Source organism: Oncorhynchus tshawytscha, linkage group LG14, assembly GCF_018296145.1.
Source record: "Oncorhynchus tshawytscha isolate Ot180627B linkage group LG14, Otsh_v2.0, whole genome shotgun sequence".
Lineage (NCBI taxonomy): Eukaryota > Metazoa > Chordata > Actinopteri > Salmoniformes > Salmonidae > Oncorhynchus > Oncorhynchus tshawytscha.
The window spans coordinates 16,226,554-16,252,133 of NC_056442.1; the positions used below are offsets into that span (position 1 = coordinate 16,226,554).

The window sequence follows — 25,580 nt, forward strand, 5'->3', positions numbered from 1 at the left end:
TCAGGCCTTTATGGTAGAGTGGCCAGGAGTGTGCCCCTGACTATTCTTAAATAAATAAACAAGAAAATTGTGCCGTCTGTTTTGCTTAATATAAGGAATTTTAAATTATTTATACTTTAACTTTTGATACTTATGTATATTTTTGAAATTACATTTACTTTTGATACTTAAGTATATTTTAAACCAAATTATTTTACACTTTCACTCAAGTAGTATTTTACTGGGTGACTTTCACTTTGAGTCATTTTCTGTGAAGGTATCTTTACTGTTACTCAAGTATGACAATTGGGTACTTTTTACACCACTGTCTAAAGGACTTTCAAACCAAGAGGAATCAGATTCTCTGGTCTGATGAAACCAAGATTGAACTCTTTGGCCAGATGCCAAGCATCACATCTGAAGGAAACCTGGCACCATCCCTACGATGAACCATGGTGGTGGCAGCATCATGCTCTGGGGCTGTTCTTCAGCGGCAGGGACTGGGTGAATAGTCATGATTGAGGGAAAGATGAACGGATAATAGTACAGAGAGATCCTTGATGAAAACCTGCTCCAGAGCACTGAGGATCTCAGACTGGGATGAAGGTTCACCTTCCAACAGGACAACAACCCTAAGCACACAGCCAAGAGAATGCAGGAGTGTCTCTGAAAGTCCTTGAGTGGCCCAGCCAGAGCCTGGACTTGAACCCTATCTAACATCTCTGGAAAGACCTGAAAATAGCTGTGCAGCGACGCTTCCCATCCAACCTGACAGAGCTTGAGAGGATCTACCTGACAGAGCTTGAGAGGATCTGCAGAGAAGAATGAGAGAAACTCCCCAAATACAGCTGTGCCAAGTTTGTAGTGTCATACCCAAGAAGACTGTAATCGCTGCCAAAGGTGCTTCAACAAAGTACTGAGTAAAGGGTCTTAATACTTTTGTAAATGTGATATTTTGTTTTTGTTTTTACAAACTGTTTTTGCTTTGTCATTATGGGGTATTGTGTGTAGATTGATGGAGAAAACCATTATTTAATCAATTTTAGAATAAGATTGTAACTTAACAAAATGTGAAAATGCACGGTATGTACATATAGTTAAGGGTAAATTGACTAGGTAACATGAGAGATGAACAGTAGCAGCAGTGTATGTGATGAGTCAAAAGAGTTCAATGCAGATAGTCCGGGTAGTTATTTTGCAGTCTTATGGCTTGGGGGTAGATACGGGCTACCCACTGGGCAAAAACTGGTTTAATAAACGCTATTTCAACAAAGAAATTACATGTGATGACGTCGAATCAACATGGAAAACTTTTTATAAATGTTTTATTTAACTAGGCAAGTCAGTTAAGAACAAATTCTTATTTTACAATGAAGGCCTATCCCAGGCAAACCCAGATGACACTGTGATACAGCCCGGGATAGAACCAGGGTCTGTAGTGACTGAAGGGGTTAAACCAAGGCCTTATACCTTTTAAACGTGTTAATAAATTGTAATGATAAACTGTAAGGTCTCCTGTAAGGAGAAACTGTAAGGAGAAAAAATAATAATTTGTTGCCAGGGAAAGTCACACAAGGAGGACTGGGGAGGCTATATGTTACAGGATGTCTTAGACATTTTGCAGAACCTGGGGAGAGCTATCATATACTGTACTCTGTACCAACTTCTGCCTACAATTGTATTACTAAAGGAGATTTTTAATACTTAGAGTCTGTGTTTACTTTCCATTACTAATATATGTTTGATAATTATATAGACTTGATCATCTGTTGAAGAAATTTACCAAAATGACTCCTCTAAGCACTGAGATGCAGTGCCTTAGACCGCTGCGCCACTTGGGAGTTTGGGAATTTCATATTTTTTTCACCCAACTTTGAACCTAAATCCAATGTCATTGTGTCATTTTTTGTTGATTTCACATTAAATTCACGTTAGTTAACAAATTAAATCAAAAATAGACATTGAACTGACATCTGTGCCCAGTGGGCAGTTGATCTGGACATTAATAAATAATCTCTAAGGTCTGCCATGACCAACATGACAAGAGGAAAACTCCTCATGGACTTCCCAATTTTGAAAATGCACCCTGTGCATTCTATTTATTGCAACTTTCAAGAGTAAATTGAAAGCCTGAAAAGGCAGATGGAAGATGGTGGATGTGTATTCTTTAATGCTCTGGAACTGTTTGGAAAACTCTGATTTAGCAGTGAAGTTAACACGACCAGATGTTGGGAGATGGAGAGAATTTGAAGGACCCTTGAAGGAAGCTTAATTTGATGGGCCAAATGTCACTGTCACTCTGAGGTCGTGGTGTGGTCCTTTTGTGGAGGTCAGTGCTTTTTGACCACATTCGGTCGTGTGGTTGAACCTCCGGTCGAGCCCCAGGGTCAAAAGAAAACCAAGGCAGCTGGGGTTGTGGGGGTTCTATTTGTGTTTCAGTGTTCCTCTCAGCTGGGTGCGTAGGTGTGAGAGCAAAAGAGAATGAGACCGAGAAAGGATTTGGTTATAATTTTTGTGTGTGTATATATGCAGCAGCGGTGAAACAATTATGTTTTCCCATATCCTCCAGATGCTGATAAAATGATCAGATGAAACTATTTCCCCAACACACTCCACCAGCGGTCATACAACAAGCTCTCTCAAAGAAGACTGAAGGCGCCCTTTCTTCTATTTTCTTATCCATCCTTTCTTTCCTGCTGTAGTTTGAAAAAAATATGTCCATAAACAGGGCCTGTGAGACTGGAACAGAACAGTAGCTCAGTGGGGGTATGGAACACTTTGTACTTGATATGATGACAGGCGTTGCATAAGACTCATATCTGCCTGGCTTCTGAGCTCCAGTCATCTAGTACTGCACGTATGTGTGAGAGAGAGACCCTTTCTGGCTGCCTTATTAAGCCCTGTCCGACACTAACCAGGAAGGAAGTCATTTGCTGAACATGAGCTTCCTATGGTCTCCTTCTAAAAGGGGAAAATGTTTCCAGGCAGCAGGAAAAGGCAACGATACTAAAAAGCCCAAGAATATCCCGATGGGAGTTATGGGGATGCAAATGTGCAGGGATCTTCTGAATGGAGAGAGGACATGGTCTCTGTTATGGTTTTTTTCGCAGTGGCGTGTTATTTGTCCCATCAAGCGTACCTAGGAGGGATAGAGCCTCCACAGGGACAATAGAGCTGAGTACTCTGTGCACTACGGTTGAGAACTGGAGCAGTTGGCCTATTGATGTGAGAGTGTTGTGGTGTGAGTGAGAGAGAGAGAACCCTCTTGACCCTCTCTGGCTGCCCAATTATGCCCTGAGTCCGACACTAACCAGGAAGGAAGTTATTTGCTGAATTAGTTTTCTATGGCCTCCTAAATAGGATAAATTTTTCAAGCAGCAGAAAGAGGCAGAAATACTCAGACGCCTAGAATATCCTGATGGGAAGGAGAGTTCTCTTTTCATTTCAACCCATTACATGAGTTTGTCCATGAGTCCCAAATGCCACCTTATTTCCTACATAGTGCACTACTTTTGACCAGAGCCCTATTGGGCCATGGTCAAAAGTAGTACACTACATAGGAAATAGGATGCCATTTGAGACAACAAAAAAGTGTTAGTTGGTGACTAATACAATTAAAAATCTCTTTAGCATCAATCAGTTATGAAGACATGTTCAATCTGTGCCATCTCAGTATAGTTCACATTTCAATCTTCTCGAGTAAGAAACAGTAGACATACACTAAAAGTGAGCGCACTGTTGAATATATATATATATATATATACACTATATGTCTCCAGTGACAAAAAAAAGCATAAAAAGTAGGTAGAAAGGTATACAAAGATCAAAATAGTTTCCTTTGTTAAAAAACTTAAAATATAAATCAACACAATGTGTACATTTGGTTACACTAAGTTAATGTGTTTACCCATATGGCATATTCAATAGTGAAAGTGTTGTCAACAAGGCAAAGATAACTAAATATATACTGAAGGTAATTCTCTTTTTAAATATTATAGACTTATTCACAAGTAAATGTGAGGGGGTAAAGTCATACATTTTACAATCCAAAAACATAATTTTCAAAAATATTTTCTTTACATTGTTTAGTAATTTCATTGCAACATGACTAAATGTATCTTCACAATCGAAATCCTATTTCAGATAAACTCTTATGTACATAATCTACACAAAAAAAGCCTTTGAGGAAATACTTCATAAGTGTAGTACATATTAAATAATACAGTTTGATAAATGTCTCCCCCTCCCACTTAATTTTCAATGGTCGTTTCTACTACATTCAGATGTGTCTCTAGTGTGTTACAATCTAACGAGTTGTGAAAACTGGGTAGTAAATCATTAGGGCACCAAACATTTACAGTATATGTCCAAGTAGTCTTCCCTTGTTTCAGTCCATTTTCTTCCGTTTGGTGCCTAATGAACAGGACCCTGGCACTATGTACTCCTCCTGCTTACGCCAGCAGTGACTGCGGCAATCCCAATGACCCCAAAATCGTGTGGTTCTACCCCAAAAACTAAATCATTGAGATGTTCTATCATGTAATCAGGTTACAGCTAGGGATTATGGGTAATGCATTGCAAATACAGTAAATGCCTGGGTTAGTTTAGGTTCCGACTACTACTAGGAAGTACACAGACCAACATCTTTGCATTCTTACTACATGAATGTACTTAAAAAAATATTTCTCATCTCATAACTGGAACTAGTAATAAATGCTCTTAAATAGTATCATATTGCATGAAATTAGAATTAAGAAAATACTTTAATAGCAGGAGAATAAATCAGATTGTCTTTGTTGTGCCTTACAAATACAACCACAGTAAAGACCGTAAGGCTTTGGGTTGGTCTTTATGAAGCATTCCAAAATAAATACAACCTAAATATACATACATTACTCAGTATGCGGCCTTGCTCTTTCTGAGGTAGGGATTGGATTATTTTAAATGGTTTGCTAGCGAATGTGTTACTGAAACTATCATGGTGTCTGCTTTTACACAAACAAACTTCGACCCATCCATACTCATGTAAGTAAATAAATAATATATGCGTGCTGTGTGTTTGGGGGGGGTTGTTGACTAATCTTTTGAGGAGGGTGTAAGTACTGTGCCTTACATGTCCTGTCTTGTGGGTCAACAGACAGGCTACTCACAGTCCACGAGACAAAACCAAAAAACGAGAGGGAAAATTCAAAACAAATGAACAGAGCCAGAAATATAGCCTCTAGACACATACAGAGGTCCCCCATATACAGGAGCCTCTGGCCCCATCTTCTTTTTAGTACAGAGTCTCTGGGACAACACCAGTGTTAGGATTCCCGTCCATGGGCGAGGGAGTTAGTCGTGGTGGGGATGTTTGTTGGGTCACAGCCTTATTTCTCAAGTTCATTCACAGCAGCAGGTTGTCTCGGCCACCCCCAATGTATGACTGTCCATCTCAGAGCATGGATGATGAGGGCTTGGATCGTTCACTGTCCTGTTCAGTCTTGGGGGGGGGGGTTAAGAATGAAAGAGCGAAAGAGAGAGAAGAGCATGTTAAGTATCATTGCATTACATAGCGCTTTGAGTCAATACAGACTGCAATTAGCTTAGTAATTCTTGGATTTCTTAGAAATATCTTATATCAGTCAAGCTACCTCAAATTATTTGATTTGATTTGATTGATTTGATTTGATTTGAAATTAGGGTTCTTAGTTTCCACTGCTACCACAAACAACTCTTATAGACCAAAAATCCCACAGTTATATCTGACATTTGGAGAGAGATAGATGTAAAACAGACTCCTGTTACCATTCATTCCATCCTCGGAGAGATTACAATGTTGAGCCTGTTTGTGTGTCACAACAACACACTCCGAATTATAGATGTAGGATCTAAATTTGATCAGTCTTTTGTTGCTGAGAAATTTCCTGCTCAACTATAATCCACATGTCCTGTTACTGTAGGATTATTCTCCTGCTGTAGCTCATATTAAGATCCTATATCTGTAGCTGTTGGGGTAAAAAACAACAACTAGACAACCGGAACAGCAAGTGTGCGTCGTACGGCTCTCGCGCACACACAACTAGAGGGAGTCCAACCACAACTTATTTGATTGTGCTGGGTTCAAAAGGTTCTACGCTGTGTTACAAAAAAACCCACAGCGAGTGGCTGTGTGACTTGCACCCATCGTCTCCCTCTCTCCCTGCTGGAGCGACCACCACATAACATCAACAGTGTTTATCGCGCTGTCCGTGTTGCTGAGGCTGCAATATAACGACAGCCATTTGTGACTGAAAAAGTCTGTTACCCAAATCCCTCATTTGTTTAGGAAAAACATTCTCTATTCCCTCAACCCTTGCTCTCTGTATATAACACATGTATGCATCGCATGCATGTGACCAATAGGGCCTGACCTATAGCATATCATAATCACATCAATAAATTCAACAAACCCCGAACATGTTAACACATGTGACACCAAAATGGATGCAGAGGACTTGACAAATGAACTCAAAAATGGGGGAATGTGTAGGTTGCTAAGGAGGTAAATGTTATGGAAAATACTGGAGATGAAGAAAAATAAGTTAAGGAGCAAGCACTGAGTGCAGATTATGTGTGCCAATTGCCAAACAGGTGCTGTTTGATTACAATACATTTTCTCTGACTGTTTGGAACAATGTAAACAACACTAAATAAATGACAAGCATATCAGAGTCTCTTTTTTTGGTAAAGCCTTTATTACAGCAAAGTCTAAAATCAGTCGCAATCATTAGTGAATGCAATTTCCAAAATGCATGTTTATTTATTGTTTATGCTAATTATTCAAGAGTCACTTTGCTATTTTATTTTAAATCTAAAGGGTTGATTGCATTTTAAATCATGTATGACTTGTATGCTGTGTGATAACATGAATTAATTAATGATTGATACAGTATATACGCTACCAGTAATGTAAGTATTGAAACATAATACCATAACTTACTTTGGCCTAAGACTAAACAGGATGCACTTAGGCCTACAGCTCGATGGTGGCTATACAAGGTTGCTATACTAAGCCAACTAATGATAATGACATTACTTGTTATAATAATGATTATCATAACAATAAGGAGATCAAGAAAAAGGAGGGTTATTATTATTATAGCTCAGTGGAGCGATGCGTTTGGGACGCCATCACGCCAAGCAAGCAGCAGCAGCTTTGTAGGGGCTGAGGAGGGGAGGAGGGGGGTTAGGAGTACTGCAGTAGGGGGATAAAGCACCAGCTGTGGAGCTCCTCTATGCCATCTGGGTCTTCCAGAAATGGGCCCGGCCAGCGATGATGGGGGCTTGGAGAGCAGAGCAGGAGAGCAGAGTGGCCCTGCAAACCGTATTACAGAGGGCACGGTTGGGGCAGAGAGCCTTGTACCTCACTGCAAAGGCTCTGATATGTTGCTGTTCAGTGATTGTACATCTCATAGACTGCTTATTCACATATAATACACATGCCATGGTATGGTGGGCTTCTGAACTGCAGTGCAGCTAACAACTAAAGCAAATTTGTGAATGGTTTTGGAAGATAGTGTGTGTTAATGTGAGTCTAAGGCAGAGAGAGAGACAGAGTGTGTATGCACACACCCTTTCATCCCACCTCCATAACGAGCAACCTGGACACGGCTGCGGTGTCTAATCCCCAGCCACATACGGTGTGTAATCTCATCTCTAACTCTAACCCTGGCTGCAGCTGCTGAGTATAAATGTAAGGGAGTGCTGCCTGGCGACGCCTGCCGCGTTGGTTATCTGGCGCCGGGAACATCCTGGCCTAGTTTAGTCACCGTGTCACAGCGTCTGCACTGCAACCGCCACCTGCTGGAAACTCTGACGCAGCAGTGCGTGTGTTTGGAGGGGATGTTTGTGTGTGATACTAAACGGAGTGTGAAAGAGAGAAACATGAAAAGAGCGGTAGCACAGAGTAAGCAAAACAAAAAAAACTACTAGGAGAGAAAAGAACACCAAAAGAGGAAAGAGAGAATTGGAAAAGAGCAGGAAGGAGTGAGAAAATAAGCCCGCGGAAAAGAGCGGGAGCAGAGGGGGAGACAAATCAAAATAATCTGCATCTGGCGTGCGTGATGCTCCACTATTCTACTGTATTTGGGTGTTCTAAACCAAAAGCAGCACTGACAAATGATGATGATCTTTGATCACAACCGATTCAACACGCAATCTGGAGATGAAGAACAATCTGATTCACAGTCACGGACAGGATGGATATCTGAGAGAGCTGTGCTAGAGAGTGAGCTACTGGCTACGGCTTCATCCCCCCACCTCAACCCCCCGTACCCCTCCCCAGGTTGATGGACATTAGACTGGCCCCTGGGCTGCACCTGCAGCAGCAACAGAGGCAGCACATGGTGTGCAGTAGGGCTGGGCAATAAATCAATATCAATAATTATCGAGGTAATTACTTCCCTCAATAACAATATAAAACGTTTAGATGAATTTTCGATAATGTCGATATAGAGTAATTAGGTACAGCAGTCCATTTCACCTCTGTGATGCAGCAGGAACATGTGGAGAAATGACAATATGCACTTGGAGAGGTATACTCCCACTAAAAACCACTTAGCACCTTGAGTGATGGAGTAGCCACTATTAACCATGAAAAATTAGTGATGGAGGTGAAAACAGTGGCAGTGATAGCCATGGAGAAGGAGCAGCTTCCAACAAAGAAATAATTGATAAAAAGGGTTAAACTGTTTCAGTAATTTGGAAGTGGTTTGGCTTTTTGAAGTCCGACAAAGAGCAGAGCAATGTTCGGTGCATATTGTGCTGTAGACAGGGGGCTACCAAGTCTGGTAATACAACAAAACGTTTTCACCATCTGAAGCAAAATTACTCTTTGGAACAAGCAGGAAGTTTGAGTTTGCGTCACGATATTGATAAACACCCCTCAAGCACCAGCCAATCTAGGGATGTTTGCCCGAAGCAGTCAACACTGACAGCGTTTATGCCCTACAAGCAAACATCAAAAAGACAAAAGACATCACAAATGCTATTATGCATTGCATTGCTAAAGACATGCTACCAATTAGAACAGTCGAAAATGAAGGTTTCAAGAGGCTTATCAATTTAATTGACCGCAGGTACGTGCTCCCTGGCAGCAAACATTTCTCTCACACTGCACTGCCTAAACTCTACGCAGAGTGTAGGGAAAAAGTTGAGGAACAGCTCAAGACAGATATTACGTATTTTGCTACTACTACCGATCTGTGGTCTAGTCGCATGTCCGAGCCTTTCTATATTGACAAAGAGTGGAATCTTATAAACACCATACTTTCCCGACGACCAAGCTATAAGCAGAGGGGCTTATTGATGCTCTCGCCTTCTGGGGACTCAGTCAAGACAGACAGGTCTGCATTACAACGGATAGTGGTGTGAACGTGGCGAAAGCCGCTCAAATCAACAAATGGACCAGACTGAAATGTTTTGGACAGCATCTGCACTTGGCCATTGGTCAGTAACCTTGTCAATTGTGCATATTGAAGTGATTGGATAGATGAAACTAAATGTGCATTTTTTTCATCAACTGATTAAGTTAAATATTACATTTGTACATAACTAAAGGGATTATTGGTATTTTAACATTTTATTAAAATCTCTTGATTTCTCTTAGAGAGAGTGGGTAGAGACAAAGGGGTGGATCGCGCAATTGGAGTGTGTAAGAAAGTGGTAGGTGCCTTATCCTATTCATGGAAAAAGAAGAGAGGCAGTTGCTCAAAAAGAACACAACCTACCCCAGCACAAATTGGTGACAGAGTGGGGATCAAGTCAAAAGGTGGTGCAGAGTACTGGAGCAGGATAAAGCCATTTCACAGGTCTTGTTCAGTGACAAGAAGACCCGGCACTTAGCTCCCACCTATACAGATATAGACGTTCTTGAGTCCATCAACCAGGCATTGAGCCAACTCCTAGAATTCACAGATGCTCTGTCTGGTGAGTCTTATGTCAGTGTGTCTTAGCTGAAGCTAGTATTACACCTATTCAATACAGAGGTCATGAAACCTGATGATGGTGAAACAGAGCTCACCCAAACCATCAAAACAATAGTCATGGACTATCTGAATGAGAAATATGATGACCTAGCCAAAGATGAGCCTCGTTGGTTGACCCTCAGTTTAAAACACATTTACATCAAAGAGGAGAAGGTGGGCCACATAAAAGCAAGAGCTGTCTCAGAGATGGTCAATGAGGGATATGAAAACCCAAGCCCAGCACAGGGAGACGATGATGCTGCTTCACCACAACTGCCAGCTAAAAAGAGAAAGTCACTGGGCAGTTTTTTCAAAAAGCCATGCTCCACTACCACAGGTCTCACTGAAATCCAGCTGGTAGAAAAGGAACTCAACTGCTACCTTCAGTCTCCTGATGCTGACAGTGGAGCCAATCCACTGGACTGGTGGAAGATCCACCCAAAAAAACTTTCCCAAAGTCAGCCACCTGGCAAAGCGCTACCTGTGCATTCCTGCGACCAGCTCCCCCTCCGGATGTGTTTTTAGCACAGGTGACCTGCCATAGGGCAGCTTTAAAACCAGAGACCAAAGACAGACTTGTCTTTCTTGAAACTACCCCAACTTCAACTGTGATGTGCCACTAGGCTAACAGTAATAATGCATATTGACTTGCACTATTTTATTTCGTTTTTTTTTTTTTTTTACTCATGAATTGTAACGGTTTATTTGAGAGTTCTACTTCTGACAATAAATAAGAAACATTAAAGCTTTTGGTTTGTTCAGGCATTCTTGAGTCTGAAGCAGATAAAAACAGATTAAAACATTATTTGATTAATATTGTGATAATTATCGTTATTACATTAAAAGTGTATATATATATACACACACACATACAGTGGGGCAAAAAAGTATTTAGTCAGCCACCAATTGTGCAAGTTCTCTCAGAGCCACGTGTGCTACATGCTTGTGGTCCATCGGTAATGAGGTGGAGGTAGTGGGGGTGGAGGAGGGGACAAAGGTGGGGGTTGACGGGGAGATAGTGGTGCGTGGCAGGTGCATTATCCCCCCTTCCTCCTGGATGCAGAGCCATCTGCCATCACTCAAGAAGAGTTTGCAGTTTTCACCGAGCACCGCTCATAGGAGCACTCACTCTCCTCTCAAGGAGGCCCAAGTGTGTGTCCGCACGTGTGTGTGTGTCCGCACCCAAAAACTCTGGGTGTTTACCCTCGTTGCTGCCAGCCATTAGGGCAAAACACCTGACGTCAAATCACAGAGAGTGATGTCAAATGAGAGAGAGGGGGATTGAAAAACAAGACAGACCTGATCAGATAAAAGGCTATTAGTCTCCAGAGAGGAAGAGACATCCCTAAACCTCTGCCTGCCACTTCTACTAATCTCTGAACACCTTGCTCACCTATGATGAGCACCCAGGTCATGGGGTTAGCTCACATTAGCACACTCTCAGGTCATTGTGATAGGATTTACATTACCTCTGTGTACTAATGTATGCTAAACAGAGTTGGTGCCCTCGTGCCCTGGCCTGCCGATAAGGTAGAAATTAAACAAACACAGTGACTGTTCTGTGACCTCTCTATTTATGCAACCAACTGTCATCTGGATAATCACGCAAAATATCTATCCATCACCGCCGAGGCCCAAGTCCTTTGACTGATTGACAGTGACGGAGAGGGAAGTTCGGGAGTCTGTCTGAGGGGCGCCGTTTATCCGAAAACAACCCTGGGTTGGCATTCCAGGCAGACGCACATGGTGTCGGAGGCTCTAAATACCTGGGATGGCTGAGTTGATACTTTGTACCTAGCAAAACTGCCATGTCTCTCTCCCTCAATGTGTGGCTTTGAAGTTAAAGATAGACACCGTATTAGGCCTCTGACTAGCAAGAAGTCACCGAAGATATGTGGACACCTGCTCGTCGAACATCTCATTCCAAAATCATGGGCAATAATATGGAGTTGGTTCCCCTTTTGTTGCTAGAACAGCCTCCACTCTTCTGGGAAGGCTTTCCACTAGATGTTGGAACATTGTTGAGTGGACTCGCTTCCATTCAGCCACAAGAGCATTAGTGAGGTCGGGCACTGATGTTGGGAAATTAGGCCTGGCTCACAGTCAGCGTTCCAATTCATCCCAAAACGTGTTCGATGGGGTTGTGCAGGCCAGTCAAGTTCTTCCACAAGTTCTTTTTCCACATTTTGTTGTGTTATAGCATACATTTAAAATGGATTCAATTGAGATTTTGGGTCACTGGCCTATACCCAATAATGTCAAAATATAATTGTTTTTGTACATTTTTACAAATTAATAAAAGCTGAAATGTCTTGAGTCAATACGTATTCATCCTCATTGTTTTGGCAAAATGTGCATAAGAAGTCACATAATAAGTTGCATGGACTGTGAAATAATAGTGTTTAACATGATTTTTGAATGACTACCTCATCTCCACACATACATATAATTGTAAGGCCCCTCAGTCGAGCAGTGAATTTCAAAACATAGATTGAAACACAAAGACCAAGGAGGTTTTCCAATGCCTCCAACACCCAGTCACTACAAAGATACCTGCGCCCCTCCTAACTTGCCGTAGAGGAAGAAAACTACTCAGGGATTTCACCATGAGGCCAATGGTGACTTTAAAACAGTTACAGAGTTTAATGTCTGTGATAGGAGAAAACTGAGGATGGATTGTAGTTACTCCACAATACTAACCTAAATGACAGAGTGAAAAGAAGGACGCCTGCACAGAATACAAATATTTCAAAGCAGGCATCTTAAAGTAAAACTGCAAAAAAAAAATGTCAAAGAAATTAACGTTATGTCCTGAATACAAAGTGTTATGTTTGGGGCAACCCAACACAATATATTCCAGAGTACTGCTCTTCATATTTTCAACATTATGGGTATGCTTATCTTTTTATTTTTTATTTTTATTTTTTATTTACCCCTTTTTCTCCCCAATTTCGTGGTATCCAATTGTTTAGTAGCTACTATCTTGTCTCATCGCTACAACTCCCGTACGGGCTCGGGAGAGACGAAGGTTGAAAGTCATGCGTCCTCCGATACACAACCCAACCAAGCCGCACTGCTTCTTAACACAGCGCCATCCAACCCTGAAGCTAGCCGCACCAATGTGTCGGAGGAAACACCGTACACCTGGCAACCTTGGTTAGCGCGCACTGCGCCCCGGCCCGCCACGGGAGTCGCTGGTGCGCGATGAGACAAGGATTTCCCTACCGGCCAAACCCTCCCTAACATGGACGGCGCTAGGCCAATTGTGCGTCGCCCCTTGGACCTCCCGGTCACGGCCGGTTGTCTCTGGTGGCACAGCTGGCACTGCAGTACAGCACCCTTAACCACTGCGCCACCCGGGAGGCCTGGGTGGCGTATGCTTATCATCAGCATGGACTAGGGAGTTTAGGATAATAATGTATGTTCAGTTGACCCGTCCCTCCCAGCAGCCTTTGCAACACAGACAGGAATTCCGAACGTGACACCTCGTCATTACCTGGTGTCTAGTAAACAACGAGCTCACTTATTATTCTGACCTGCGGAGCGACTAGTGACTAGCCAAATACATGAAAGACATTGGCGTGGACACCTTCTCCAAGGGACCCGCACATGGATGAGGCCTCACGCACAGAGAAACAGTCACATACGCTCTCGCTCGCTCTCTCTTTCAAACACACACACACACACACTGTTTGATAAAAGTGCAAGCAACTAAAAAAAACTCACCTGTCAACAAGTCTCCTGCACCTCAATGTTTACAAGGTACAATGAGTGAATGACTGCCAAAACACTGACTCCGTGTGCCTTGCCCCCGAGACTGGAACATTGGTTTGTTTATAGCTACCACAGGGACTATTCTGGGCCAGAAAACTGACAGTGACACCAGGACAGTCAGATGGACCTGGGATATGCCTTGGATGATTTAGTGACGCGTGTTTGGGGCTGCAGCATGTTTTATTGCCGGTCTGCTTTTCTGACTGAGGCATGGAAGGAACAGGCAGTGCCGAGGGCTGATGTGTCATAAAAACACTGACAAGATGCTCTAGCTTTCTTAGGCTGGATCCCTACTTTGAGTACAGCATTCTTACAGCACTTTCCTAAACAGATCTCTGAAGGAGTTGCATACAAGCTCTGCAGGTGAGTATTTATGAATGAATAACGTGAAAAGTTTTATTACAGTAGATGTACAGTACCAGTCAAAAGTTTGGACACACCTACTCATTCAAGGGTTTGTCTTTATTTTTACTATTTTCCACATTGTAGAATACTAGTGAGGACATCAAAACTATAAAATAACACATGGATTCATGTAGTAACCAATATATTTTACATTTGAGATTCTTCAAAGTAGCCACCCTATGCCTTGATGACAGCTTTGCACACGCTTGGCATTCTCTCAACCAGCTTCATGAGGTAGTCACCTGGAATGCATTTCAATTAAAACATGTGCCTTGTTAAAAGTTAATTTTGTGGAATTTCTTTCTTTCTAAATGCATTTGAGCCAATCAGTTGTGTTGTGATAAGGTAGGAGGGTATACAGAAGATTGCCCTATTTGGTAAAAGACCAAGTCCATATAATGACAAGAACAGCTCAAATAAGCAAAGAGAAACGACAGTTCATCATTACTTTAAGACATGAAGGTCAGTCAATACGGAAAACTGAAACTGGCTCTCATGAGGACCGCCACAGGAAAGGAAGACCCAGAGTTACCTCTGCTGCAAAGGATACTTCATTAGAGTTAACTGCACCTCAGATTACAGCCCAAATAAATGCTTCAGAGTTCAAGTAACAGACACATCAACATCAACTGTTCAGAGGAGATTAAGTGAATCAGGCCTTCATGGTTGAATTGCTGCAAAGAAACCATTACTAAAGGACACCAATAAGAAGAAGGGACTTGCTGGGGTCAAGAAACACGAGCAATGGACATTAGACCGATGGAAATCTGTCCTTTGGTCTGATAAGTTCATATTTGCGATTTTTGTTCCAACCACTGTGTCTTTGTGATGCAGAGTAGGTGAATGGATGATCTCCGCATGTGTGGTTCTGAAGAAGGTTAAACCAAGGCCTTATACCGTTTAAAGGGTTAATAAATTATGTTATGATAAACTGTAAGGTCTCCTCTTCAGGAGACCTCTGTGTGTGTGTTAAAACCTGTTTTGAGGGTTGTGACCTTCAGACACTATCAGAAGGCATCTACATTCAGACTCCTCCTGTCTGGATCCCACCGTGGTTATCTGGTTTCCCCGAGAACACATAGCTGCCTTAGACCTAATGAAACCAACCACCTGTCAGAAGATGCTTACACTCGTTCACATTGTTATGACTCCATACTTGTGGTGAAACACCACGTGACACGTGACTGGGTACTACCATAAGCTTCATAAAAATGTAGCTTGTGAAATTAAGAACGCAATGTTCTTTATCTCCTAATGTATTGCACAAGTTGACTGCAGGTATTTACTTAAAAAGTAGCTACAAATATTTACTTTTTTTTTTTTTTTAATTCCAAGAAATTGTTTAAACAGTATTGACGGTAATGAAAAACCATCCTGTGGCTATTTACAAATACCCTGGTATATGGTATACCACCCAAGCCTAAAGGTGATGCCATTGCGCAATATATTAAACATGTGATAATCATAAACAATGATAATTGCTACAAAAAACGTGCTTCTCAATAGGAGATCAATGTAAGTTTAATGTAAACAAGCCTTTATATCGACATTAATCTATATTGACATTATTTAAACCCTTCGTTCTTCACTGTTCATGTATACACCTCGCCTGCGCACTGTGCGTTATATCAGTGTGTAATTCGATCAACCATATTCGCTCATGTGTCTTTTCTAATGTAATTAGTATGACACAGAGAATAAACACTTCTCACTTGTTTTATAAAATGGCTGGTGCCCAAAATCAATTTTGTCCTGCAGTGTCATGGTGCCTACGTACCCACCCACCACTTGTTTACTTCAGTGATTTCAAAAGTCCAACATTCCTCACGCAGCAGGTCCGTTTTGAATACATGTACCACCTACGCATCTTCGGTGGTAAACATTAGAAATTCAAGGCCGCCACCAGCAAATAATCTCAACGTGTCCATTTCGAAAGATGTGTTTTTCATTATCTCGTCTATCACAATACACTTGGCAGAATAGCAAGCTGAACAGTAGTAGGAGGGGGCCTATGCTGTACTAACTGAAATAACATTCATTTTTAATTATCTCATTGTCAGTCCTTCATTCAGGTTTTCCTCTCACGCAATATAAATCCCCTTATTGTTGTTGACAGTGACAGCACCCTCCAGTATAAATGAGTGAAGCCATAAACTAAAATGTCCATGATCACCATAGAGTTGGACACATTTTTCACCCCAAACATACCATCAAAGTCTCATAGTCTCTAAGGCAGCCAGTCAACAAGCATTTAAATTATTTTCCACCCATTTCTAAAAATGCGTTGATTTAATTATCATGTTTCTTCATATAAAGTATGGACAAAGTTGTTTTCAGCAACATTGCCTTAAGTATATGACCACTGCAGACCTCTAACCCTACCTTTACAAACTCTGACCAGCCATGAAATGGGCAGTTAAAACACACACACACACACACACACACACACACACACACAAACAGGAGCATCACTCACCTTTGACAGTGGTTGCCGCCTCCTTGAACCCCAAACAGACGTACGGCGTGACGTGTAATCCATGGAGGGCTCCCTTGCAGCTGGTGGCCGGCTTAAAGCTGACCGTGGGCAGGTCTTCGCAACAAGGTCCCTCCAGGTCCCTGTCCCAGTTCTCCATTAGGTTCAGGGCAATATAGTTCAGTCCATTCTGGAAGCCTGCAGAGGTCTCTCTACTCATGGGGCTGTCACACTCCTCGTCTGAGCCCTCGCTGCTCCGCATCGACAGGTTCTCCACCGAGCTATGGCGTTTGGCATTCCCATGGGCGAACGAGGGGAACACAGGGGTGACGGTAGCCGTAGAGGAGAAGGTTTCGGAGCTGTGCCGCCTGCGCCCATTGGGGTCGGCCCGGATCACCTTAGCGGCCCTGTCAGGATCCACGGGGTTGACGGCGCCAAGGAGGAACACCCCAATGCCGACAGGGAGGCCCTGCTCACCCAGGGATAGACTCTTCTCTCTGGCACTGGGGCTGAAGATAATAAACAGAGTTCATATGTATTACAGTACATGGTCTATTACAAAACATCCATAGATAGATGCGATATAGAAAATATTTTATACTTATCATGAACTCAATCCACTTGAACTTAATACACTTACAAACACAACATAAAGTGCCTGCCGTGCCAGGGGAATCTTAATCCTATTCATAGTTTGAGATGCTTTTCTATAACTACACAAATAACTTTGCTGAATAATGTATTTATAACTGACATTATGGCTAGAGTACTGAGTGTACCTTGCTGAGGTCTGAGGGACGAACTGGGGAGGCATGTTGGCCATTCCAAGTCCAAATGTCATCTCGGTGTACTCATCCTTGCCTCTCTGGGGGCACTTGGATTCCCTCTTCGATCGGAGATGGTACACTGCCTCCCCATCCAGACAAGGGCACAGGGATGACTCAGGGACCGTGTCCAACCGTCCAGCAGGGGTGTCTCTGGCCTTGGGTGAGTGCGAGACGATGTGGTGCAGGTTCATGTAGTCGGAGAGAGGGGACCTCGGCTGGCTGCCGATGGAGCCCAGAGACAACTCCTGGCTCTCATTGGATGCTGACAGCGAGGAGTACTTGGTGCTCTCACTGAAGTCTATGTTGATATACTCACCCGGGCTCCTGGGTTCCCCGGGCAAGAGGTGCTCGTTCATGCTGGGCAGGATCCTAAAGCTGTCGAGAGACAGCCGGTTGGGTCGCCCCATCCTCCCCCGGTGGGACGTCAGGCTCTCAGTCCCCCGGCTCTGTCTGATGGCCGAGGGCACCGAGGAGTTGAGCGTGGCCGCATTGGTCATCACTGAGTAGTAGTCATCTGACTCCCCACCTAGCGACTGATGGCCTTGAGGGCTCATCAGGACGTACTGGTGATCAGTGTTCCCCACCTCCTTGGAAGTCTGGTGGAGTTTGGTGGGGCGTGGCAGGGAGTCGGCAGAGTAGATGGAAGGCTCACCACCCGGAAGCTGCTCCAGGAAGTAGTCTGGGGGGGTCTGCGAGGTGGTGTAAGCAGCGTTGCTAGGGGACATGTTCATGTAGGTCGAGCGGCTGTCAGGGCTTTCAATGGACGACTTGGAGCTGCACCACATCCTCATGTAGCCACTGTCCTCCAAGGAGCCTCCGCTGCTGGGTGAGTTGGTCCGGTAGCCGCCCCCGTCCTGGTGGATTTGGGCCCAGGGATTGATGATCTGCTTGGGAGCCGAGACACACATGGGGCTCATGGGCATGTAAGCGTCTGCCTTGCTGTTGTTTCTGTTGGATTCGGGGTAGGACACCTTTGGGGAGGCAGAGATGGAGCTGTTTCTGGAGTGGTGCTCACTGTTGGTGTGGTGGGCAGCCCACAATAGGGTGTACTCATCCAACGAGGCAGACGACAGCTGGGCGGGCACCCTCTGTTGGCGTGGTGTGGTGAGAGAGTATGTCCTCTTCCTGTACGCCTTCTCCAATGTCAGGCCCTCCTCCTGGCACGCCCGCTGTTGGTCATTCGTCCTGTCCATAATCATGTAGCCACACAGGTCGTTGGCCTCCCAGGAGGAGGGAGTGCTGGAGAGGGAGTCGTGGGTGTCACTCCTGGTGAGGGGTAGGAGCCTGGAGGTGTCGCCTGGGCTGGAGCTGTTCTCGTCGCATAGCATGAAGCTTGCGTCACTGAGGGAACCTGAGATGGAGGCACTGCAGCTGAAGGGGCGGTGGACCGCATCAGGGGTGGGGAGGGTCCCACTCATGGGAGAGAGGCAGATGGAACTGCAACCTGGGGGGTGGAGACGGGCAAGGAGCGGCTGTGCTGGAGGCTGGACTCCAGTATCTGGCAGATGCGCCCGCTGGAGAGTGTATTTGACCGGCTCAGGGGGATCCGGTTGGAGAGGGGACTGGTGGGACTCCCGCTCATAGATATTGACATAGACACTGGCCTGACCATGCTGCCATCCCCCCCATTAGCAGTCCTTATCCGACAGGATGTGAACTTGCTCATTGGAGATGTGGCCACTATGCTGTTTGTTCTCGACCTCCTCACTAACCCTGTCTGACTTGGGGGAAGATTGTTCAAGTTGCGTCTTGTGGGCACTGAAATGGGGTTGGTTCTAGCCGACTGACTCTTACTGCGAGGTCTGAATTCGGACAGCTCTTTCATGGCTTTCATTGCCTCCAGGATGGTTTCGTGGATGTTTTGTGCAACCACCGAGTCGTCAGCCTGCATCCAGAGCTCACCGGGGCCTGTGACAGCCGACCTACCAACCTCGATGAAGAAAAAGCTGTCAGAGTGGCCACATCTCCGGATATTCATGAGCTGTAAACTGACAGCTGCAACCTCCGAGTTCAGTTTCACAAAGCTGATAGTCCGACTGGATAAACACAGCCTAAACACCCCTATCAAATGTTTTGTTTGACCCAGTCCTCTGGATTTCAAATTAACTTGCCATACCTCCTTGTAAAAGGCAGTGGTTGGCGTGATCATACCGTAATTCGCCTCCTCGAAACTGAAAAGAGAGGTGGAATTAGACGCGGGGCTGTCATAGACTTTCCCCTCTTCGATCATATCCGACAACACTCGAAACCAGCTCTCCTGCTCCTGCTTGTTTTCGGCTGCCACTGCAAAGTATTCGTCCTTGGTGTAAAAGGCGATGAGGTGTTTGTGCTTAGAGTCAGCTCGCTTGTTTATGCAAAGACATGAGTCCAGCAGTATCACCCTTTTAGCAGCCGACTTATTTTTCCACTTCTTCTCGCTCTCGTAGTATTCCAGACGGGCAGGAAAGCTCTCGCTGGGTTCTCGCAACACGAAAAAACGTCTGTGTCCATGCTTCTGTTTCTTTAGATATCCACATTTCTTAACGTTATTACTGTTATTGGTCACATTAGACAACATCTGTCCTCCACTCGTAGGAGGACTCGCCATTCTAATGCGCACGCTTCACTTATTTTAGAGAAGTTGTTTGTGCTATTTTCCAAAGTACCGAAAAAACGAATGTAAATCCGTTTTACTTATTCCATTACCCGAGACAGGTATTTCCTCCCGCTGTCTGCAACAGTTAAGCACCAAATAACACCACGGTGAATGCGCTGGAGAGAAAAACAACATGTGACGTTATTACATCCAGTTCTGGCTTGCAATAAAAAGTAGAAGAAAACTACACAGTCATAAAAGGCGGCGCAACCTTGGAAAGGCGTGCCTGTCAATCTAGCCAATTCTGCCCAACTCATTGGTGGAATGAACGAACAGCTGGTAAACGGGACCCGACTCACTGCAGCCATAGCCATCCCTTCTGTTCTTTTAAACCCGACTCCTATATTACCCGTTTTTCCTTTCCATGTACATATAGTACAGCAGACATCACTGTAACGTAGGGTAAAATGTATCAAAATAGCCAATTAACGCCTCCTTCCGCTACATTGTAACGATGTAATAACCGAGTAAGTGTCAAAATGCAGGCGTTCTACATAGCAGAAATAGGCTAGATGTTGCCTCTTGCATTGCACTCTGATCATTTTGGCAGAGACGCGCATAGCCTTCAGCATCGGTGCATAATATAGAGGATTACATTTTTTTATTATTTTTTTTGCTGTGGAAATACAATAGGCCTACCCTGTATAATGTGGTAAACTGTGAATGTTTATTCTTTATCAAATGCACAATATGTAGCTAAGCACTATTCGCATTGTTGTGAGACTGCAGTGCATGTCATGGAGCGTCGCAATCGCTAAATAAGCATCGCCCTACTTTTAAATAACCGTGCGTTATGATATATTTTGCGCGCTTGGGTATCCCTCTCCCTGTCCAGCAGAGAACTGCGTATACGACCTCTATATTCTTTCTACTTTCTACTCATGGTTCATCAACAAGCCTGCAATTTAAAGCATTTGATCTTCCAGATGGAACTGTGATAATTGTGTTTCCATGCACATTGATAGTTTTTCAACAAAATAATTGTAATCGCTTGTCATACTGTGGGAATCACGTTTAGGTTGGAGGGTGGCTATTTACATCGTGATGGTGATGACATGGATGAGATGTGTTTTGGGGGGTTCTATTTACTTGCTTCTATTGTGCGTAAAAGCCTGAAATGCTGCCACCGTCTGGCTATTTTTGATATAACTTTATTTCTCGCGTGAAAAATAGTAATAGTCTCACAAGACACTTCCAGTCTGGGGATGTTACATACAGGCCTACTGGAGCAACTCGACTAGATATAATACCATTTATTTCATTTCATGTACTTAATCGACCCCTTAGCCCTATTCTGTTTTCTCTAAAATACAAATCTGCATGCACAGTTGACCTCTCAGCAAACACAACATTCTCAGTCATGGATAAATGATGCCCCCTACTCCCATTTGGTGTGTAGGCTATGCGTCATCAACACACTTGTTATTCATTGTGCTGTAAAAACAAGTGCTTAATATAGGCTAACCTAAGCTCATGGTCCCTGCTTAGAAAAACACCTATGTTTGTAAAGCTACTGCTTTATTGATTTGTCTTATGGTGCATTTCCATACAGAATTTACCCCAGTGTTTTACACAAAAGGCTCAGACATTTCTGTTTCCATCTATGTGGGCTGGCATTCGTATCTCACTGGGCCATGGCTCAAGGGGACCTGCTCTCACTTGGGGCCACTGGTACTTTTCAGCTGCCCTTTACAATAACAATGGCTAACTGTGAAGTTCAACATCTTCTCACAAAGCAACTGTTTGGATTATGCAGAGGTTGTTGATTCTGCTCCTCATTGCCGGGGCGGCAGGGTAGCCTAGTGATTAGAGCGTTGGACTAGTAACCGGAAGGTTGCTAGTTCAAATCCCCGAGCTGACAAGGTACACATTGAAAATAAGAATTTGTTCTTAACTGACAAATAAATAGCCCAAAGGCTGGCAGAGGATGATATTGAGTGGTTTCTTCTTACATTCCAAAGGGAATGCATGCAGCCGGCTATGCATTCGTACCCCCGTGGACTGGTTTGGACATTAAACAGTCTCCATTCAGGCTGCAAAGGTGTTGATTTCCTCCTTAATTAAATTGTATGGTGAGAACGTGAGAAAATAAATGGGGAAAATATGCATACTTTCTTTATGAAACACCATGGGCTATGCTCTTCACAAGTCTACACTGTCAGCCATAGCTATGGAAACCCAATTTTCCCTAGTATAACATAAGGGTGTAAACACTAGTATCACTGGTGTTACAGTTGAAAAGCAGCATTAGTGTCTTTACAATAAGCAGAGGAGCAAATATCTGCCAACTCTTGGATCATCCAGCCAATTGTGGGCCACGATGCTAAATACTACCTACATTTGATTTGTCTTGTCCTGCTCTCTGAACTTTAATGTCACAGCCTCCCTCCACCCCCAACCCTCTAACAGTCATATGAAACCCCACTCAACACCCCATTTAACCCCCCTGTCCTCCAGGCTCAGCTGCCCTGATTGGTTTCATAAGCTTTCAAAACACACAGACGTCAGAACAGATTAAATACAATCCCCAGGGGTGTCTAATAAGTGTTGTTCTCTGGTGTTATTGTTTATGGCATTGTGTTTGTGATCCTTGTGACGTTTGACCATTGCCTATTTTTCTGTTTTTGATTAAAGTGTTGATTCAGAGGTTTAAGCTTGACCACAACATGTGTTCTTGGTACTAACCACCACCTCTTATCAGACAAAAATATATAGTGTACTGAGGAGAGGGCTTTATAGCTACGATACTGGTAATCACCAAGAGAAACCTGGCCTGGCTTGGCCTTTCTGAGACAAACAGAAAACACACTTTTGTGTCATTGTTTTTGTTGGGAATTGTTGTTGTTATTAACCATTAACAGTGACTTAAACCATTTGTATTGGTTATTTAGGAAATTGTTAAAATCCACAAACTGAAAAAGTCAATCTTGGGCCTCCCGAATGGCGCAGCGGTCTAAGGCACTGCAGTGCTTGAGGCGTCACTACAGATCCGGGTTCGATGAGGCGACGAACAATTGGCCCAGCATCGTCCGGGTTAGGGGAGGGTTTGGCCAGTCGGAATGTCCTTGTCCCATCGCGCTTTAGCGACTCCTGTGGCGGGCCGGGCGCATTCACTCTGACACAGTTGCCAGTTGAAACATTGGTGCAGCTGGCTTCCAGGTTAGGTGAGCAGTGTGTCAATAAGCAGTGTGGCTTGGCGGGGACGTGGCGCATTGGCTCTCGACCTTTGCTTCTCCTGAGCCCTTACAGGAGTTGCAGCGGATGGGACAAGACTGTAATTACCAATTTGGGAGAAAAAGGGGTAAAAAAGTCAATGCTGACTCACAGCAGGCTGTAAATACATACATGTTTACAGAGAACGCACGTCGCTCACTGTATAGTACAGTGTTCCAGAAGAAACAGAATGTACGCACTCTCTCCCTCGCTCCCTCAATGCTCTCTTACCCTGTTTCGCTCTCTTTAACGGTAATGTTTTTCTGTTTCTGTTGTTTATGTCCCTCCTTCAACCCCCTCACTATCTAGCCTATAATCAAAAACCTTTCCACAAAAGTAGTGCTATGGTATTTTACTAGTCCTGTACGGGCCCTGTTGGCACTCCCACCCCCAAACATCTTCACACAGCTATGTTTCTGTCTCTCTGTTTTTGTCGCTCGATCAAATCCCTCACCCTCTATATTCACGTGTTCTCTCCATATATGTGATAAATGTTTTATGATTCAAACATATATTTTTGTCTAGCAAATGTATTTCTGTTTCTTTGTTTTTGTCCTTCGTTCAACCCCCTCACCCTCTTTATTCATGTGTTCTTTCCATATACAGTACCACACCTACTCATCAAGGGTTTTTCTTTATTTTTACTATTTCCACATTGTAGAAAAAAATTATGAAATAACACATATGTAATCATGTACTAAACAAAAAAGTGTTAAACAAATCTAAATATATTTTATATTTTAGGTTCTTAAAAGTTAGCACCTACACCCTTGATGTCAGCTTTGCACACTCTTGGCATTCTCTCAACCAGCTTCACCTGGAATGCTTTTCCAACACTTTTTGAAGGAGTTCCCACATATGCTGAGCACTTGTTGGCTGCTTTTCCTTCACTCTGCGGTCCAACTCATCCCAAACCATCTCAATTGTGTTGAGGTCGGGTGATTGTGGAGGCCAGGTGATCTGATATATGTATATTATTTAACCTTTATTTAACTAGGCAAGTCAGTTAAAAACAGATTCTTATTTTACAACCCCGGCCAAACCCTCCCCTAACCCAGATGATACCGGGTGCCAATTGTGCGCCGTACTATGGGACTCCAGATCACGGCCGGTTGTGATACAGCCCAGGATCAAACCAGGTTCTGTATTGACGCCTCCAGCACTGAGATGCAGTGCCTTGGACTGCTGCGCCACTTGGGAGCCAACACTCCGTCACATTTTTTCTTGGTCAAATAGCCCTTACACAGCCTGGATGTGTGTTGGGTCATGGTCCTGTTGGAAAACAAATGATCGTCCCACTAAGTGCAAACCAGATGGGATGGCATACTGCTGCAGAATGCTGTGGTAGCCATGCTGGTTAAGTGTGCCTTGAATTATAAATAAATCACTGACAATGTCTTTAATTTTATTAAACTTTAAACTAGGCAAGTCAGTTAAGAACAAATTCTTATTTACATTGACGGCCTAACCCGACCAAAACCCTTACCCGGACGACGCTGGGCCAATTGTGCGCTGCCCCATGGGACTCCCAATCGCGGCCAGTTGTGATTGGGAGTCACTCTGCGCCACTCGGGAGCCCTAAGAAGAATCTCAAATTTAAAATACATTAGTTTTGTTTAACACTTTTTTGTTTACTACATGATTCCATTTGTGTTATCTTATAGTTTGATGTGTTCACTATTATTCTACAATGTAGAAAATAGTACAAATAAAGAAAACCATTGAATGAGTGGTTGTGTCCAAACTTTTGACTGGTACAGTATGATTTCAATATATTCCTCTCTGGGTGATTGCCAGGCAAAGCCATGTCTTACCATGATGATCATTCCCAATGTTGTTAACCCGATACATGTAATCTTCACAGAGCTGAGTAGGGCAGAGAGGTTCTACTCAGCTCTGTTCCAAATGGCACCCTATTCCCAAATAGTACAGGGCTCTGATCAAAAGTTCTGCACTTGGAAATAGCGTGCCATTTGGGGCACCGCCTAAGAGATGCAGCTGCTCTGCACTTCCTCCCCACCACCTGTCACAATGCATAAATCCACATGATTACCCAGCATACAGGGGAAGTCTTGAGAATATTGGGCAACCATTCCATTAGGTCCATTAAGGGTTTCGGCGCAATGAAACAAGAGGTTCACGGCGTGATGCCATGAACCACAGCGATGCCATGAACCAAGACGTTGTGAGTTTCAATCCCAGGTGTGGAAACATTAAATAATAAACACTGTTTGAATAAATATACACAACATAATCATGTACACTACCATTCAAAAGTTTGGGGTCAC

General features: G+C 43.6%; 1 protein-coding gene across 1 annotated transcript; it reads right to left on the reverse strand.

Annotated features, from left to right (window-relative positions):
* Positions 1-1,202: 1,202 nt before the first annotated feature.
* Positions 1,203-20,380, reverse strand: LOC112266609 (insulin receptor substrate 2). The gene is given in 4 exon segments (XM_024444236.2): positions 1,203-5,461; positions 16,621-17,126; positions 17,397-18,862; positions 18,865-20,380. Coding segments are annotated over 4 exon segments (3,144 nt in total). The 5' UTR covers positions 20,032-20,380; the 3' UTR covers positions 1,203-5,456.
* Between the last annotated feature and the right edge of the window lie 5,200 nt (positions 20,381-25,580).